The sequence below is a fragment of the Chlamydotis macqueenii genome, chromosome 18 (genome assembly GCF_036417535.1).
Source record: "Chlamydotis macqueenii isolate bChlMac1 chromosome 18, bChlMac1.mat, whole genome shotgun sequence".
Classification (NCBI taxonomy): Eukaryota; Metazoa; Chordata; class Aves; order Otidiformes; family Otididae; genus Chlamydotis; species Chlamydotis macqueenii.
The window spans coordinates 12,731,047-12,751,260 of record NC_141573.1 but is presented as its reverse complement, the minus strand read 5'-3'; the positions used below and the strand labels follow the sequence as shown (position 1 = coordinate 12,751,260).

Genomic DNA, 20,214 nt, shown 5'->3' with positions numbered 1-20,214 from the left:
AACACAGGAAAGAGAGGGGGCAGGGAAGCAGGAACGGACCTACAGTCACTCCAGTTCTTCACCCAAGCTCTCTTCCCTCACGGCAGTCTGCTGGGCTCTGGGTTCGAAGCAGACCATCAGCTATCCATAAAACTACCAAATTTCAAAGCCACGGAAAGGATTTAACAGATGGTGCTCCACTCCTTTTCTCCACGACCAGGAAACACACGAAGAGTCCAGTGCATTTATGAAAGCACAGCCCCAAGGCAGCTGCAAGCTCTGAGACACAAAGAGCAGACAATCACAGAGAACGCCCTTGGAGTGACACCCTGTTCAAAGGCTCCGGATTCTGGGTTTTGCATGGCGCGAGCAGTTGCTGCCCCTTCAGCACAGCACGTTAAGAAATGCAACGGGAAGCACCTTTGACATTTTTCTGTTACAGCTCCATATGCCACCAAATCAGAGTATGGCAGCAGGCCACATGCCTGGGACAATAACTAACCAATTACGCTGCATAACACTCGTTAATTAAAGGCACATGATCTGTACCAGAAGAGGGAGAAAAGGTGCATGCCAGGACACGGGAGCCCCGCCAATTCACCAGGAGGCCCATGACGAGTTGTATAAACCATAAGTCATCGGTGTAGCGCTCTGGGGCTGCTCCCAGACATGGGTTTCGCCTCCCTTCTGGCTGTAACACAACTGCTGGGGACCCTGAGCTACAGAGTCGAGAGACGGAGGATAGGATGCTCCACATCACTCTGGCTGCAGCCCAGAGCAGGATGCCAACAGTTAGTCTTGGCCATCCCCCAGGAGCATCCCCACTTTCTCACTGCCCAGACCCACCTTTGCGCTAACTGGGCCAGGCAGACCCAGAGACTGGTTCTTTTTCGACAATCGCAGGTTTTTCTGGCCAGTTTTGGTGTAAGGAAGCATACAGCTCTGGAGGAGTAGTGCATGTCTCACCTTTCACAAACAACAATACAGGGACATAGCTGAACCCTGCTTCGCTCCGCCATCAGAGCTGGGATTACTGGTCATGGTACACATGGCAGGAGGAGCCGATCAGAGGTTTTGTTTGATGCACCACTTGAGATGGAAAGACACTTTTCAAATGACTGAATCTGTCAGAAAGGAGGTGCAGCAGAGAGAGCAAGCACAGACTCGCAGCATTGCCATCTCTACCCCAAGTTGCATTTTCACCTCTGTCTGGCAGAGCACAGCTCCGTGGGAGAGGCTGCAACACAGCCAGGACACACTAGAAGCTTACAGGCTGCCTTTAGACAGATACTACCTTGGTGTTCTGCACAAAGCCCAGCTCACTCAAAACCAGGTATCTATTAAGACTCGAAAACTGCAGAGAAGAGCAACTTTCTGCTAAGAGTTCTGAAAAGGCTCACCCCACAATCCACCCCACATCTCACTCTAAGCAGAAAGCTACCAAGCCCCAGCTTGTTTTACGGTTGTGCCTTAGGCATGTAGCAATGTAAGGTCATCAGTCAAGTGCTGAGTTTCTGCAGGAGATAAAATAAGAAAGCAGTGATACACAGCAAATGAGTTTCTGTTTGGCTAGCTCAGGACTGAAAGCAATTTTCCAAGGGAATCATACCTAAACCAGAGAAGGGCACATTTTGGCATGAACTACCATTTACAGAGCTCTCCAGCAGCATGAGCTCCTTGAAGTGACACAGTTGGAAATAAAAATACAGTCAGATCAACGCCCTGGTAGCAGACAAATGTCAGCTGGTGATGTTTTGGAGGACAGCATCCTCTTCAGAGCAGGAAGGGAAAGGCCAAGAGTAACCACGCAAATTCCTGTTTTGTTGTAAGCGCGTGAAAAAAATCCCCTTGTCAGAAGGGGGACAATCAAGATGAAGTCCCAAACCTCATTGCCAAACCCCAACTGCCTCCCAAGGCCCAAAAGGAGTTTCAGCAACAACATAAGAGTGGTTTAACTGACTGTGTTATAGGGAGCATGAGTGGGGTGATGTAAAACGCCTGCAAACTTACTTGCCTCCCCCCCACCATGACCCGCCCACAAACTGGTTGGATGTTTGTTCTGGTTTTGTTTGGTGAGGGGGCCTAAGGTGGCAGCTTCTGTAGGAAACTGCTGGAAGTTTCCCCTTTGTTCAGTGGACTCGGCCGGGCCTGGGGCGGACCCGCTGCTGGCCAGGGCTGAATGTTCCCTGATAACGCCTCTGCGATAACGTATTTAAGAAGGGGAAAACAGAAGAAAAAAAAAAATAAAAGAGAAGATGTGAAGCAGCGCAGCGGGGGCAGAGAGGGGGAGGCGCGAGCCTTGTGGGCCTTGCACCCCTCACCCTCTGGCTTCCCGTCAGGGGCCGACTGGGCCCGACTCGGCCCGGCCTGGCTGCAAGAAGTGGAGAGGAGATGAGAAGTGAATGAGATGTAAGAAGGATCCTGAGAGGCGTCTGCCAGCCTGCTGTGAGGAACGGCTGCAGACGCCAAGGTCAGTGCAGAAGGAGGGGGAGCAGTAATGCTGCTCCCAGCCAAGATTCCCCTGCAGCCCATGGTGACGACCATGGTGGAGCAGGTTGTCCCCCTGCAGCCCGTGGAGGCCCACAGAGGAGCAGAAATCTCCCTGCAGCCCGGGGAGCCCACGGAGGAGCAGAGATCCCCCTGCAGCCCGGGGAGGACCCCCACGCCGGGGCAGGCGGGTGCCTGAATGCCCATGGAGGGCCCACTGGGACAGCCGTTCTGGAGGGGCTGCACCCCGTGGAAGAGATGACCCACACTGGAGCAGTTTCACAAAGGACTGCAGCCCATGGGAGGGACCCCACGCTGGAGCAGGGGAGGAATGTGAGGAGTTCCTCCCCCGAGGAGGAAGCAGCGGCGTGAAACAATGTGTGGTGGACTGACCACAACCCCCATTCCCTCTTCGCCCCTGTGCCGCTCGGGGGGGGAAGGTGGCAGAGATAATGTTAAGCCTGGGAAGAGGGAGGGGTGGGGGGAGGTTATCTTGTTCCCTGTCTCATTCTCCTGCTAGTTTTAGAAATAAATGAGTATTTTTCCCCAAGTCGAGTCTGTTTTGCCCATGATGGTAACTTTAAGGATCTCTCCCTGTCCTTATCTCAAACCTCGAGCCGTTTTTCCTATATCATCTCTCCCTGTTCTCCCAGAGGGTGGGGGGAGTGAGAGAGACTGCGTAGTCCGGTCCCGATCGGGGCTGAACTACGACAATGTTCTCCCTGAACTGAAAAGACAAGAAGAGACGCTTATCAGTAGCCCTAGCCACTGCCAGTGTAATTAAGGTTGGCTGCAGGACGGATAGCTCCTCACCACATACAGGAACATGCATTCTTTCCCACGGTCAGTTCTCAGCCACATTCCCTGCACTCATCACTTCTGTTCTGCCACCATCCACCTAGAAAGCTGAAATCCTCCCAAGAGGGAACTGGATTTTGATTGTACTGTTGTTGCTTGACTGCTGCTGTTGCAGGAATACAAGCAATCCTAAGAGGACAGCATTTCCCAGAAGAGTTTCCTCCTTTTTCCCTTTGCTCTGTACTCCCAAAAAAGCAGACTATTAATCGATGGCAAGCGCACAGAAAGCAGCTCAGCAATGCTCTCTGAGAACCTGCTTGCCCTAGCCACACAGACCTCAAAGCCTTGTCAAAGCAGACACTGGAACACGACCTCCTGGCTCCCAAGACAAAGACATTTTCCAGCAGTAAGAATGGCTGCAGCAGGAGGGGAAGACAAAGGCCAGCCCTCCCTCCACGCTGGGCACAGCCCGCCTCAGTGGCTGTTCCCGTATCAGTTACACTGCATTTCTTTTCTGTTTCGTTAGCTCCATGAGTTTTGCTGCTGAGCGCTTTAGGAGCACCACCTCTAACAGAGGTTTGTCAGCCCAACACTGTCAAGTGGGCACAGCCAAGGGGAACCACACTGATTCTCTACACAGCCAGAAATAGTTAAACAAAAACCTTCTACAGCTCATTGATATCAGCTTCTCCATGAGAAAAACTCCACTGGCCCAACTGCCTTAGGCTGGTTATAACTACACAGCTAAACCAACAGCAGTTTCTCACTAAACTTGTCCTCTTTCCCCGCGCCGCCCCCCCCCCACCCCCCACCGCCACCAAAGATAAGCAGAGAAGCTTAAACTTACACGGCAGCTCCAGACCAGGATGCACAGTTGCATTTTTGACCATCGGAGGGGAGTGACGTCCATCGTCCATGTCCTGCTCCGTACACTGAGCCTCTCCGTGGATCACCGCCAGTCCCAGCCGAAGTCTCTCAGCATAAGACTGAGCCCTGCGGGACAAGCACAGCACGTCAGGGAGATGTGGGGCTGACGCAGCTTCACGGCCCAGTGTGGCAGGCCTGTCCCAGACCCACCGGGGCACGCAAAGGCTGCACCTCTGTGGCTGTTCTCCAACAAGAAACTTCACTGGAAGAGACTTTTGATTCCTCCTTAACATTCCAAAGCCCACTCTACCCCAGGGGGGACCTCCACCACAGGGGTCTCCTGGTGTTCCTCGCTACGCTAAACACTTTCTGAGATGGTCAGTCACTGCTGAAACTCACGTGGCAAGCTCGATCCTAGCCCGAGGCGAACCACCCAGCTCTGCAGCCACAGGGAGCTCCAGAGTTTACTCCCTCAGGGCCGGGATTGCAAAATTCAGCTGCCCACCTGCACCACTGCGGATGCCCATCGCACTTCCAGCCACAAAGGACACATGGACCAGATTTGCTGATCCATTTGTGACCCTCCCGCATCTCTCCTGGTGTATTTCCCATCAGCCCAGATCTTTTCCAAGTTACTTTTAACCAGCTAGTGAAGCATCTATTTACCTTTTAGCTGCGTCAGGAGATTTGGCTACAATAACTGCGTTCCTGTAATCCGGAATCTGGATGTGACAAAAAGTTATTTAAGTAAAGACCTTCTTGTTAGCGAGTAACTGATCTGATACACGGCTGAAGAATGACACCCACTCCCCTTCCCCAACACCGCATCTGCATTCTGTGGTAAGAAACTAGAGAGGCATAATTTTCAGCACTAGTATTTGCGTCTTTTGCCTCAAATGCAACACAAATAAGTTTAGCACAGGCAATACTGCAGCTCTGCCTCCTTCCTTACTGCTGCCCACACACTATGGACTGGTTGGCAGCAGTGGGCATCTGAGACAGGCGGCATGGCGCACAGCGCGGGGAAGGAAAGGGAAGGTGTAGAGATGGGCTCTGGGAGCCAGACGTACCAAACCCTGGCTCTCAGCACGATGCGGAGCCCCAGTGCCCACACAGAGCCGGCACTGGCCTTGCATTCAAAACAGGCAAAGGTGGGAACGCTCACTGTGTTTAACCTGCCCTGCACGCACCGGCTGCAGCTACTCCTGTCTGCAGGGGAAGGTCCGAACCCAGTGCCCACTCTCCCCATACGGAAAGCCTTGTTTTCACCGTGTGGGCATAAATCATCCTCTTTCGTACACAAAAAAAATCAAACCTCCGTGCCCTGTCCCCAGCCCCGCCATGCTCAGCATTCCTATGCTCAGCCCAAGACAAAGTCTACCAATAATTCAGAGTCAGAGCAGTCAGACATCCACTGCAGAAGAAAGGGCAAGGGGAGACAGTTTAACAGGATTTTAAAGGTGATTAGAGGCAGGAGCATGAATAGCGTCTCTCAAACGGCACTGACTCTACAGAGACCAAACTCATCTTCTGCTTACGGTCAAGAATTCAAATTTGTTCCAGGTAGAATTATGCAATATAACATTTTCCCAGTTTCCTAAGAACAGGCACCCCTAAGAAGGAATTCATGAACAGAACGATCGGCCTAGCCTGACAACACAACCTCTGTGTAAGGCCCAACACCGCTATTGCGTTCAGAGGAGTTAAGACAAGTTGATATATACGGAACTAGAGTAACCTCACTTCTTCCTGTATGTACTGAAGCAAGAAAGGGGATGCTCTCAGGTTGTCTACTGGGAAGCTGAAGAAGCCTTGAATTTCCTTTTGATGAAGGTCCATAGTGATAATGTGTGTTAAACCTAAGGGGGGAAAAAAAAAAAAGACAACAACTCATTGAGATGATTCCCACATGGCTGGAGTTCCTCAAATAGCTCAATTTTCCAGACTATTTTAGCTATTACTCAGACTATTAGGCCATGTGATAAAATAAGCATAAACACATTCACGCAAAAAGTTTCAAAGACATAATAAGGAAGAGGCACACAGTAAGTCACAGCACTCGGCTGACTGTGTATCTCAACACGACACTTCTAGGTCACTTCCCCAGGTGCCAGTTACAGAGAAATAAAATTAAGCTGAAGAAAATGAATTTCCCCAGAGTGGCTCGAGGGCTCGGCAGCACGTCCCCACATCGAATGGGAGAACGGAAGGACAGACGCGCTCTGGGACGCCCAGCAGATGAGTGCACTGCGGCGTCCGAGCTGGCCATGCTGCTGCTCCCTGGGACACTCACCTGCCTTGGCCAGCATCGAAGCCAGCAGCTTGCAGACGATAGAGCCCCTCTTCCTCATTTTGCTTTGTTTGCTGTAGGGGAAGTACGGGATGACCCCGATGATGTTCCTGGCACAGGAAGTCTTCAGTGCGTACGCCATGATCAGCAGCTCCATGACAGCGGTATTCACATCTCTAGGAAATTTGCAAACCATTCCAAATATTAGCAGGTGTTTTCCACTGCAACTCCTTTTCCTTTCATACCCATACCTCTCCTCACCGGACTTCCAAGCAAACAATGCTATATTTTACGCTAAGGCATGCAAGACCCAGATTGTAATGGTACAGTTCCTTCCGCCATGCCACAGCACATCACAGTCAACTCCTATACGCCCAGGACGTGACTCCAGCACCCAAGAGCGGTGGGCTGGGATTTGATTTTGTATTCTGACATGAAGCATATGATGATTTTCCCTTCATCAACACAACAAAAAAAAAAAAAAAAAGGCATTTTTAAATTTACGTTGGAACAAATGTCACTTCATACAGTGTGTTTGGAAATAAAATAGTCTCTTAAAGAGGCATCACACAGGCAGCCAACAACTTCATCCACACTGGATTTATTGGGGTATTTTTATTTTTAACAGCATAAGGCGAGTTATTTTTCCTGCCTTAAGAAATACTGCATTTTGGAGCAGTACAAAGTCCAGACACCATTTTGGTGGAGGTCAGCATCTACACGCTATCTAGCTTATCTAGAGATGGGTGGTGCAACAGCATAGTAAACGCTGAACGACTTTTATATGCAAGAAAACCCAAAACCAACCAATGTCAGCAGAACGTATCTGCAGAGCACAGCGAGGAATACAGGTAAAACCGCATTTTCAGTTAGCTTCACCACCATGACTGCCGTGGCCCAGCAGGAGTGTATTCATCTGCATCTGAATTCATTTTGGAAAGGAAAAAGTGCCAAGCCCTTTTAGTTCCTCAAAGCCAACACCAAGAGACTGTCTGCATCACCACCAACTGACTCAGGACCGTTTGGGAACTGAAGAACGTGCACTTCAGAGAAGCCAGAGGGGCAGGCGAGCCTACAACACAGACCCTTGCTTAGGGGTTTCCAGCAGGAACAGCCTCAGGTGACACACCACTTCCCAGACTGGTCCCCGGGAGTGAGATACCGGGGGTGGCTTGGCCATGGAGCCCACAGTGACAGAGCAGGGACTGACTGGGCCACCTTTCCATGTAGCAGCAGAGGAAGAAACAGCACAGAGCAGCTGAAAGCTCTGCAGAGCTTTTTTTGGATGCTACCCACACATCACTCAATGACCTGCTTCCCTCCTGACCACTGGGGACGGCTTCCCTGAGAGCTCAGAGACACCATTTCCCAAGCCTCTGTTTGCGCGTGACCCGTGACAAACCTCTAACCATTTCTCCATCACTCCCCTTTCCTTCAGAAATTAACCTCTCCTTGTGAATCCTCACTTGTGAGCACTCTGGGTCTCTGTTCCCGCTGGCCCTGCCGGTCCTCGTGCACAATGGCGTTTACACACAAGAAAGCTTTGTTAGCTCTGAAGCACCCAGCCAAGAATTACATAAAACATAGCCCCCTGCCACGTAGGACAATGAGCAAACAAAGAACTGCTTCTTCCTGTTGGTGTTTTAGCTGTGCCAGTGAGGCCGCGAGAGAAGAAAAAGATGCTACTATCAGTGTTGTATAAAAACAAAGTGGCCAAGACCTATTTAAAGGTCATACAAGAAATTCAACGCTTTCCACCATTATTTTTCAAGTTACTTTTTAAAAATACATATATATTTACATGGAAAGCAGAGAGAGAACAATACTGCTCTTGGGACAAAGGGCTATCGCTGACGTCAAAAGGCACTAGCAGTCCTGGAGCCGCTGTGGGACACTGGTAGCCATATCGATGGAAAAATTACTCCCGGAGGAGCGCCTTCCTCAATATTCAAGCAGGAGCCCATGCGGGACTGCAGGAAGCTCTTGAAGAGCAGCCAGCGCAGGCACTAGGCAGGGGCTTGATGCTTGAGCATCTGTCCCTCAAGCAGGGCCCAGGGTGGAGGGGCTGGGGGGGCCCGTTGAGGCGAGGAGCACCATCCGGGATGCTTCCTGCTGCACCAGCCACCACACTGATCCGCTCCTCCGCAAGAGGCACTGACCCCAACCAAGGGCCTGGCTCAGGGTGGGGACTAATTGGGGGAAATAACGTCTGCGGTGGAAACCTGGCCACAGCGTCTCCAAAATGGGTAGCGAGGAGAGCACCCCAGCCCCCCTGCTGCCTCCTGCCTTGAAACCGTGCTCAGATTCTGCTGGAAAGCCGGAGCCAGGACCGCACACGGGGACTGTCAGCTTATTACCAGGACACTGAGAGCCAGCGCAGCCATGGCCCCTGCCCTACCTACCAGCCCTCTCCAGCAGCCTGCAGCCTCCCTCGCGCTCCCCAGCCCTGCCCGAGCCGTCCCTTGTGCTCCCTGTTCTCAGGGCTGAGCAAACAGCCTGTGTGAAGCTGCCGATCACCTTTGCAACAACCACCACCAACACTCAGCACTAAAAGACTCCTCTCGCTTTTAGTGTATCACTAAACCACCAACTCTTTCATTTTTCTACAGTCTAAACATGAGCTATTTGGTTTTCCCTCACACGAACGCTAGTCCACATACCAACAGCTTTGGACAATTCCTGCCTTTGTAACTTTTTTAGTTTCTGCTATGTGCTTTTTGGACAAGCAGCTTGTATCAAATATTCAGGTCTTTCTGTTCTCTCTCTGTGCATTTAAGATGCAAACTCCAAATTCACACTGCAGCATAACAAGGTTGCTTCCCTCTCTACTCCTTTCCTACTAATTCCTAATATTTTGTTTGCTTTTCAAACCACTGCTGAGTGCAGAAGTCCTATTCTTAGATTATTCAACACAGTTGTTGGTTTGACTCTCCTGAAAAGATCCCTGAAAACCACTGCAAAACTGAGATGCCCTTGAACCTGTCATCTCAAGCAACGCAGCAAAGCACAACTGCATCTGAAGAATAAAAAATGACTTGGCTGCACAACAGTGGCCTCTCATCTGGAGTCCTTTTTAGCCAAAACGTTCAAGGCCCTCTTTTCTTGGCCCACAGCACTGAACTCGGTTTACGGAAAAACAACGGGATCAACAAGTTAAAAGCAGGGGAGGTTTTCCCCTCCCAAAACTACTGCTGTCCCTAATGTTACGAGTTCTCTCTCTGAACACCTTCTCTCTTTCATGTTTACACAGCTCTCAGTTACAAGTTATTTCAGAGAGAGAGCTCTCTCACAAGGCACAACAGAACAGCACTATTCACCTGAAACATAATCCTGCATCAGTGGATTTTCTTCTCGTGGAGATTTAGTTGCTCCCTGAGGGAGAAAACATGTGGAGCATCTCTCTGGAGAGAGATGAGCTCTAGGAAAATATCACAGGCTGCAAGAGGAACTCTAGAAGAGAGCAAGCTGGTCTTGTAGTCCTACTGATTTCTTTAACAAGAGGCCAAGCATTACAAAGAAGAAAGGAACTTGAACACTCACTGGGCTCTACTCTTTGGCAAGCATGGAAAAACTCTGTTTCAAGGGTATTCTGCTACCTGCTTGAGCTCTTGTACTTACTAGTTCTTGTGATCTTCAAAATCTGAGCAGAACTTGGTAACTTGGAAAAAGCTATCACAGCAGGAATATCCTTGTTTCGCTAATTGTGCAAAAGTCATCCCAAACAGCATCTCCCCTACTCGTGGCTGGTAATTTTGCAGTTATCATTTGCACGCAGGCTCCCTTCCCACCATCCTAGTGCAATCTTGCTACACTCTTCCTCAGTCTGTGAGCAGCCAGGTTTCTAGGGTTAGCTGCTGGTTTTCTAGGCCCCTGGTTACTCACAGCACTCCTTTTTCCTCTTACTCCAAGGCTAGAACAGCCCAAAATAAAAACCAAACAGGCTCACTTAAGGAAACACCCAACATCGTTAAGAACTACAGGGGCACAGGAGGGAAGCTCCAGGCTCCCTGAGTTCAGCTTCACATCACTACAGAGAAAGGGGGAAGAGCAATTCAGCCTGTAATGAAAGCAATAGCTGCTGTCTGCTGCTGGCTCTGCTGCTTGGTAATTGGGAGGCAGAGGAAATTACACATCCTGAGATGGAAATGCCAGCCAGAAATCACCAAGCAACTGAGCCTGCAAGGCCACCAACACACAGACCAGGGGTGCTTCACGCGGAGCCATCAGTCACACGTGTTCTTGCCTCCAGTGACACACTTCAGCTGCTTGATAGGAAGCTTCTCGGTTTGCTGTGACGCCAGCAACCCCCTGGGAATTGTAACAGCTTAACACTATGCGATGGCTTAAATGCAAGTCAAAGCAATGACAGCACTGGAAAGACACCGGTTATCATGCTGGCTAACGGCGAGCCGGCCTACTGAACAATCCGCGGAATCAGAACTTCAAAGCACACCACGGCCGTAAAACCGAGCCCAAGCCCCTTACCTGGGGATTGTCTGTATAATGAAGATATCCTGGCCCCGGACAGACTCTTTTATTTCCACTCTCGTTTCTGAAAAGGATGGAAAACACAGTCAGTTTTGTCTCCAAATATCAGATTTACAGTGATAACACACCAGCAGCAACTTTGCCCACTGGCCAGGCCAGAGGAAGACTTGCTCCTTTGCCCTGCGTGCACACAAACCCACTACACACACGCAGATGAGCGGAGTGGATGTTCCAAAGGCTGGTCCTGGGAAGCAAAGAGCGGGCATGACACACCCACGGGTTAGTTGTATTTACAACGCAAACCCAGGCTGAACAGCTGTTCTCTTACATGTACAAGGCAATTACCTAACTCTCAGTGAGAGATCCTTCTCGCTTCTCCATGCTGAGTGCTGAAAGCTGTCAATACCACATTCAGGAACGAACAATGAGCCACCCAAAGTGGAACAACCTCCAGTACTTACCTAGCAGGTAACCCAGCTCCTCTGCAGCTTACAGGGGGTCAGCTCTGTACTGGCTGGACAGCCCGAGGCAACAGCAGCAGCACAGAGCTCAGAGGGAGAACTCCCCAACTCCACTGCCAAGGCCGAGACATTTCAACACTGACACGAGCTGGAAACCCGGGTCTCTGCTGAACACGATTCCTACAAGCCCTGAAGCAGCTCTGCAGAGCCAAAGCAATGATACCAGGTTCCCAGAGGTGCCTGTCTTAGCCACCCATTTCCCACAAAGCCATGAACTAAAGGGCAGGGACAAGGGAAAGGAGAGAAAGATCCACCCAGCTACCAATTCAAAGTCCAATTGCCTGGGCACTGGCCGTAACCTTAAGGGACTCTGCTGAAAGCAGACTGATTTGCTGTGCAGTGATGAAGAACAACTTCAGACCTTGTAGCAAGCGACCTGATTTAAAATTAACCCCAAAGGGCAGTGAGCTCTCACTAGCGTGAACACAACAGCCAACCCATCCGTAACCATCTGCAGCCACGGCAGCTTACACACCGCCTGGCCCGTCCTGGCTGTAAGAGCAGCAGCGCCATCATAAATCCTCACGCCGAGCCAGCGCCGTTTCCATCCCTTCCTCTCGCCTGTATCAGCTCTCTGGTTCTGGTCTCTCTTGCAAATAAGGTAACGGAGATCTTGAAACAGTAAACTACTCTTAGCCACTGAGTTCTGTTAGCCAATATCCTTGTGTTTTAGGTCAGCATCTGAAAATGGACACTTGCTGCATTTAAAGAGATGAAAGCAAGCTCCAAGAGGCAGGCGCCCCCGCACAGCCCTAAATTTGCACTCTTTTAAAGCAAAACAGATAGGTCCTCGCTAGGGCAGCTGTAAACTGCCTGTGGCAGGGGAGGGCTGGAAGAAGGGGACAATTTAAAAGTTTACAAGGTGGTCACTTAGAAAGCAGGCCATTACTTTTCAATCTGGCAGATGTTTTGCTAAGCACAAGAGCGTGTAAGATTTTGTTAGCAGCTAACGCCCGAGTTAGGACTTTCCTTTAGGGAGTTAGCTGACGGGCAGGCAGAATGAGATAACAGGGTAAAACAAGTAACACATTTAATTGCTTTGTCCAAGGTCAGACATGGAGGTTTAGCACTGCTGAGAGCAGCAGTAGTATCGCAGCTGAATCACCGCGCCCATTAGACAGGTTTGGCCAGCGGGACTACCCAGTATTTCTAAGGTTACCTCAAAACAGGCTTGGGAGTAGTAAAAAATTCTCGTACCTCCATTGGTTTCCTGGTACACCACAGATTTCCCCAGCTCAGCACCAAGACGCCTGGAGAGAAAAAAGGAAATTAAAAATGGAGGAACCCGGCAGTTTGCGATCCAAAGCAGAGACCAGACCAACCATTACACGCCAACAAAATCCAGCACTGCCGAGCAGGGAGCTGAGCGTGCCAGCCAGGCTGCAGCCCTGCACGCACCCTTCCCCAGGTGCTCCTTCCCTCCGAGGTCCCCGGGGCACGCTGCTCTGTGGCAGGTCGATGCCACGCTTGGAAGAGCCAGTCCTTGTACGAGTGACCAGAGGCCACATCTCCTGAGTTACTGCAAAGAACACCTTGCCTGCCCTATGCAATCCCACCTGAGGTGGATCTGTTGTGGAACTAAACATTAACGATTTACTCAGACTTGATTAATGGCAACTGAGTCACCTTTTTTGACTCCCACATCTTCCCCCCACCCCCAACCTTCCTTATGAAATAACTCAGCTGATTGAAGAGATTTTAACTTAAAAAAAAAAAAAGTTTCCTGATTGTTTCAAATTACTCCTTCCTCTTCTCAAATGTCAAACCTACAACATTCATCACAACAAAGATTAGTCATCTCTTTTTTTTTTAATAAATAAATAAATCTTTCTTATACAGTAAAGATTCATTCTGCAGAGCATTTCAAAAGGCAGACTGTTCCCTCAGATGACACTTCTGTATCTAACTGTACTGACAAGTTGCCCATTAGGAAGTATTTAAAGGCACATGTGCTTTAACCATGAGCCTCAGCTGAGGGACCCCACTCCAGCGAGATGTTTGGGAGGCGTGTGCTGCTGCCCCTCAGCTGGCTGGGGCACAGGGCGAGTCCCTCCTCTCTCCCAGGGTCTGCTCAGGGGCCATGCCCACACGCTGGATTAGGGAACAGTTTATACAACCAAAATACCTTTGTTCAACAGGCTGATTACAGCAGTAATTTCCTGCCTGCACACATACTGTATTCACCTGGATACGTGCCAAAACGCTGCGACTCGGGACCAACCCTAAATAAAGGGCCTGTATCTGTCGCTGGCCTGCCTTCCGTCTGCATCCTGCAGCAGTCGGTCTCTCTCCATCTCCTCAGCCACAGACTCAGCTTTGTACTTCAGCAGCCACACAGATCAGTTTTTTCAGAAGTCAGCGAGTGGGACAGCCTGACACCGGCGTGCTGCTGGCCCACCAGCAACTGCTGGACCCAGCTGCGCGCCCACAAACTGGAGGTCTCGGCTAGAAGCTGGCCTGGAAAGCGCGCCCAGGACAGCTGCAATAACAGATAACTCAAACGCAACACGATATATCTGCTTAGCTAGCTACAAAGCACGCATTTGGCACAGAGGCATTCCCGACCGTGTGTCTGGCAGCACGTTTTGCTACGGCTGGGGCTAGCGAGTAAACTCCCACACCAAGAATCGCATGTGCGAGACTGTGACTAGCCCGGCTCAGGTACCAACTGCTGCATCGCCCCGGGACGCGCAGTCAGAGCAGGCAAGCCACGCAAACCTCTAACGTGACTTCTCTCATCAGCCCCACTGGGTTAAAACTTGCGGCTAAATGCAAAGGCACCCTCGGTGTCTTCAGATAAAGAGCTGGCAGCTGGTCAAGCAAAGCCAAGCCCAGGGACGGACGCACAGTAAAGGTGAGTTTTGCAGATGGGATCTGCCAAGCTCCTACTGCCACCCATGGGGATCCTGCTGTCCTTCCGATGACAAGCAGGCATTTGCAATGACAAAGCTTTGGCCTAATCACCGCCAAGGCATCCAAGTCAGAACAAGCTCACGAATCACACACACAAACTAGTGTGTGTGGGGAAATATTTAATGACTCACACCTGTTCCTCCACAACTGCATGGCAAGTCTTGCAGGCTCCCTTTGGAGGCACGTGCGCCCAGACTTCACTGCAGACAGCACGTTCCTGCTTCGCTACTGGAAAAATCATCCATTAACAAGACTGTGCAACTGCCCTTCGTCAACCCCGCAGCTCATGGGAGGAAGAAAAGCTTCAAAACCAGTTCAGCTGGACACATCCCAGCAAAACTCTCCTCAGAAGGTGGCACTTTCAATCATAAGCAGCGGCAAACGAACACAGCAGAGGTTTGTGATGCTCAGCAGGGAAGAAACCAGAGCCCAGTGCTCCCCTATTCAGATCGTACAGCAGCAGTGCAGTTTCTGGGCCGCTGAAACAAGAAACCGAGAGGCAAGTTTGCTCCCTGACGGAAAAGGGGACACTAAACAGCCCAGCTTGTCAAACCTGGGTGCAGATAGCAGCAGCAGAGACAGTAAGCAGCTGCCAACGTAAAGGAATGAGCGCTAGTAGATTGCTCTGGCCAGACAATAAATCCCACCTCTGCCCTAACTGTTGACTGCAAAGTAAACAAGAGGGGCGGCAATGGGAAGGACGTGAGATAACACCGCCCATAAAAGCCATACACCAACCCTGCCTGCAGCGCTCCCCGGTCCTGCAAGCTGCAGGCACGGCAGAGGGACCGACAGGCAGCTCCACCAAGGCAGCTCAGGCACGTGTACCCAAGGGACACACCTTCCACTAAACCCCTTTCTGAAGGTTTTGCGTAATCCGAGACTTCAGCCAGCGAAGGAGTCTGATAAAACCTTGATTTAGTCAAGGATATCAAGGAGGGGACTGCTCACGCATCTCCTGTTGCAAAGAACTGAATTCCAGAGGACTGGTGTCAAAAGGGAGATCTGCACAGAAGCCAAGGGCACAGCACCTCCTCAGCACCACACAGCCTGGGAGCAACCGCTTCTGAGAGAGTCCAAGATAAATTCCCCCTTCCTGTCCCCTCTCCCTTTTTCCCCATCCCCAACTCTTTTCTCTCTAAATCCTCTCCACACGGAAGCTCCCAATCGGCTGTTGCTTTAGGCCACAGAGGAACTAAACTGAAAGCAAGAACTCTGCATTCGGCTCCAGGACTAACAGCGTAACCGTACGAACAGGGGCTGTCACAATTACTGGGTCTCTTGTCTGCAGACACGGGCAGACCTACACTAGGAAGGAAAAGGCTGCCGCTGCAGGTAACGCAGAGCACGCACCCCGTAGAGAGATACGGCTTCTTCTGGCAAAAATAACATTTTAGGTCCCGTCGATAAATCACATCTCCAAGCAAAGCGAGCTCCGTCGACAAAAGCCCTGCGGTGCGATGCGGTGTGGTTTTTGGCTACGGGGAGGTAGGGGTTTTTGCTGCCGATATGCAAGAGTTTGACTGGGAACGGTCAGGCTGATTTTACAGTATTTGCAGAAATCTCGCTAGTTAACCAGCCCCATTCACTTCTGGAAGCTCCCTTCTCCACCCAAGAGAGACAGAAACTCTGTTTGGTGTCATTTTTGTTTTTAAAAGCAGCAGTCTTTAGAACTGAGATCTGTTAAAAAGCTATGCACATACCATCCCGCCAAGCCCAGCGCAGAGTGCTGGGCACAGTGAGATCAGGGTATTACTGCTCGAGGCTGCTCCCAGCTTTTAAAGCTTTTAGTGCCATCTCAGCGGAAGCTCTCCCTGCGTGACCACTCACTGCTCCTGACGGGGAAAGCCCTGCTCCTCACTCTGCTCTGCCACCCTCACACCAGCTCCATCACTAAACGGACTCCTCTAGGACCTGAGAGCACCTAAGAGAAAAATTCTCTTTACGGCTTTCAAAATCCTACTCGGAGCAACTGGCCAGTAAAAATTTTTATTGAACTGGAATATCTCTCTCTGCAAACATTGCCCAGGAAAGATGATCTAACTTTCCGCAGTCTCAACACACACCAGAAGACTATTAAGCTGTGGATACAAGAGTGTCTCAAATTCACAGCCTAAACGTGAACAGCTCACAAGTCACCTGTAGTTTAATAAGGAAGTGACACACTGCAGTATTTTAGAAAACGTCATGAGGTTGTATTAGACTGTACTTTAAAATGCTCCTCTGAAGACTGAAAAAACCACTGTACCAGGCTCTCAAGACAAAGGACGGTCAGTGAGAAGACATGACATTTAACTGAATCAAAATTCAAGAGGCAAGGTCACTTGCAGTACTTCATGCCATCAAAGCACGTTTCAGTGCCGCTGGGAAGCGCTCGGCCTGAGCTGCGCTTCCTTCTCCCACTCTGTGACAAGCATCTAGAAGACATTTGTGAAGTTACCGCTGAGGAAGCCTCCAGCCAGCTCGCAGAGCAAGCGTTCATTTGGAAGAGAAACTTGCACACAGACAAAGCCCTTGACTACGTTGTCATTTTGGTTTGGCATTACCCTCTTCATTACAAAGACGTTCACTGGTCTCAGCTCCGTGAATATCCAACTCTCCCCACACCTACAGACTCCACAGATGCACAGAATCCAGATGGACGCTGGAGCTGACAGCAGAGGATCTGCTCTGTGCTTGGCAGCAGCCAAAGCACCCCACAGCCCGACTCTGAATTGCTTTTCAAACACAAGCAAACCTTTAAATAAAGATCAGTCAATTGGTCTGGCTAGCCCAGTGGCAGCTCTGCGGTGCATTTCCTAATCTCCCAAATCAAGAACAAGCCAGGAAAGGAAACAGCAGCTTCCTGGCTACAAGGCAATATCCTTGTTCAAATATCCTTATAATCATCCGAGCCCCGCTTTGCCTCTCTCCATCCACCCAGCACGACTGGATACTTGAAGAGCAGTCCCTGCTGCTCATCTGCCACTTGTACCCAGAGCCATCCAGCGCTTGCATCACTTGTTGCAGCCACGCCTAAGCCATGCAGCTGAACTACCCGCAAACACTGCGCAGATTTCCCTCTACTCCTACCAGTCTGCACCCTGTGAAGGAACTTCCTCTAAGTGGCCAGAACAGAAGGCTACCAAGCAAAGCCAAGCTGCTCAGCCACATTACATGAAAAAGAAAAAAAATGTCAAAGCCCAACTGCTCCACACTCTTTGGTGCCCCTACTCCAGCACCATCCCTTGCCTATAACCCTCTCCAACCGCACTACTTCTTAGCTGGTTGTCCATTTCCCCGTGCCAAAACCCTCTGATGCAGTTTCACCCTGTTAGCCTCCTGCCGCAGCGCCGCATCTTCCGAGATGGACAAGGTTGCTGCTACCTCCTCTACTCCCGCAGCAGCATGCTACAGCTCTTTCCAGAAGGCAAGAACAGGGTTCGGAGATGGGGGAGAGCAGCTACACGAGGCTACTGCGATCAGACTCCCCTGTGCCGTCCTCTCATGTGCTGTCGTTTGCCAAGATGACCGAACGAGGAAGACTGACACTATTCTTCCGCCATCCCATCAGAAATGCTCCTTCCTTCAGCTGCGGAAGGTTGCTGCGAGTCCTCCTAACGTGCTGACTCTTCCAAAAGCAGGGCTCACCTTCCGCTCGTTCACAGAAAGCACCACTCTGGTTTTAGCGCCGTGTACAGTGCTCCCCATGACCAGAGATCAGAACATGAGTCTCCATCTTTTCCTCATTACTCCACGCTCTTTAGGCTCCCAGCATTGCTTTTATCTTTAGGTCACCAGCATTTTCCATGCTGCAAACCAAATGAACATCTAGAGCACTCACATCCATAGTCTGCAGTGAGTTTACGACACTATCACATCCCAGATAACGCAGAGCTGCGGGAGAACTGGGGAAGCATTAGCAGGCTTCAACCAGCAACGCCCTCCAACCCAAACACACACGCAGGGAGTGGAATATAATATTTGTACCCTCTGCGCCAAACTCTGCAGTGAGAGAGAGATCCAAATGCATCTGTGGGACTCCGGAGAGTAATAAGACTTGCTAGACCTCGCTCCTCCCTCGCCCCAGCAGCACACAAGGCCCGTTAGGGATCAGCACTGGCCACAGAAATTATCTTTCTCCTTACAAACACAGCTTGTCATCGGGTGCCAAGTGTCCTAATTACAGCAGGAGTTTTCTTTCCAACTGGGAAATTAAAAAAAATATATCCCTCTCAATTTATAAGATACAAGTGAACATGTGGTTTATTTATGTTTCAGTGTTCCTGAATCTAAGGAGCAGCTTTATTATTTAAAGTTTCATAAAGTATCTGCTTCTCGTAAGCCAGCACCACCTCCTCCCCCTGGCAGAGGCTAACATAAACACCAGCTCTGAAAACTCAAAGTGAAAGTTGGACTAACTGTTTAGTCACTCATCCTATAACCGGACGAGAATGCATAATGGGAAACTGTAAAGATCGGAAGCGTGCCAGAATGCCACGCTCAGAGCCTGAATCGAAAGCAACTCTGGAAGTCTTGCAGCTGAACAGCTTTCAGATGCCTGGTTTACGTCACACTGCTCCTCCCCAGGCCTGAGTTTTAAAAAAGGATAATCCAGGACTCCTCAAGTATTGATTTTAGCATCGTACCTACAGGTAAAGAGCAACAGAGCCTGGATGGACAAGTTTCTCAAGGGGCCCCACTCCTAATATTGTGTGTTGTTTTAAAGTTCTTTTACTACTTAGACTAAAGGTCATAAGAAAACTTTAAAAATAACGCACAATATTAGAGGATAGACTCACCCTTGTAAGACTGCTCCAACTCTATTAAAAGCCGCGACTGACCTCCCCAGCAAAGTACAGGCTGGGGTGGGACACAGCGGGAAAGCCAGCAGGCACGTATCTTTTGTAACCTGAAAAAACAAGGGATGCGTTACAAACACGTTGAAACAGGAGGTCACTCTCTGGATCCTGCTGTTATTCACCCTCAGAGCATCACTGGGAACCCTGCAGAGGGTTACATCAGCCCGGAGAACCCTGCTCTGTGTCTCTTCTCATTACATCTTTAAAAAAAGGGAGTTATTTTTAAGAGACAAAGAGCAGAAAATAAAGATTGCCTATCTGCTCTTTCAGTCCTGAGAACTTGAAGCTCGTCCCCAGGGGACTTCTGTTATGTTCCAAGTTGATGCAACCGGACAAGCCTTGTAAAACCACGTCCCATCTGTCGCAGCAAAACTTACTTTTTTATATACAGAGACTTTATTTTCAGAGTTGTATCAGAAAAGAGAAGATGATACGGAACTGACCAAATATAGCAAAAATACAAAAAAACCCAACCAAACAAAAAAGCCTTCCGCTCCCAAACAGAAGAATTTCCCTCTCCACCTCACACCCGAAGAAGTCCATCACTATTATCCAACATGTGTCCCATCAACACCAGCGATCCTAGCCAAACAGCCAAGTCAGCTTCGTGGAGATAATTCGTGCTAAGGATTGAGCACGCTGTTTGTTAAGCAGCTGGGCAAACAGCAAAATGTTCTCGCAGTTTAAGGTGCCAGCACACCTGTATTTAGCAATGTTTGCAAATTAAGCACGCCCTTGGAGACAGGAAAGGGCTGGCAGCTGCCTGAGGGGTAGCAAGGATGCTATCTGCTGTGGCAGGCAAACAAGCACCTAGGCCTCTCGATTTTGGGAGCAGCTTTCTATGAACTGTAGCTGAGAGGAAGCAGAAAGGAAACCCAAGTCCTGCTTCAGGATGACAGCTCCCCTGTACACAGATCCCCGTTGCTTACCAAAGCGCCTTCACCTGGGAGTGCCCACGTGCTAGGTACCCCAATTTGAACCAAACGAACTCAAAGCAAAAGACGGAGCACTGAGGGAAACTGAGCGCTGC

At 50.1% G+C, this 20,214-nt stretch overlaps 1 protein-coding gene across 8 annotated transcripts in view; it reads right to left on the bottom strand.

The window, feature by feature from the left end:
* PRPSAP1 (phosphoribosyl pyrophosphate synthetase associated protein 1) overlaps positions 1-20,214 on the bottom strand; it is a 28,975-nt gene that overhangs the window by 7,219 nt on the left and 1,542 nt on the right. For 5 of the 8 annotated variants that reach the window (XM_086762655.1, XM_086762654.1, XM_086762653.1 and 2 more), the window contains 6 exons: positions 12,628-12,680; positions 10,907-10,973; positions 6,425-6,597; positions 5,875-5,990; positions 4,798-4,853; positions 4,112-4,257 (listed from right to left, as the gene is read on the bottom strand). In XM_086762655.1, coding sequence (XP_086618781.1) covers positions 4,112-4,257; positions 4,798-4,853; positions 5,875-5,990; positions 6,425-6,597; positions 10,907-10,973; positions 12,628-12,680 — 611 coding nt within the window. Of the gene's footprint in view, positions 1-4,111; positions 4,258-4,797; positions 4,854-5,874; positions 5,991-6,424; positions 6,598-10,906; positions 10,974-11,370; positions 11,484-12,627; positions 12,681-13,614; positions 13,903-19,124; positions 19,235-20,214 lie in introns of those variants that run through there. The other 3 variants (XM_086762658.1, XM_086762659.1, XM_086762657.1) reach the window with 3 other exon arrangements.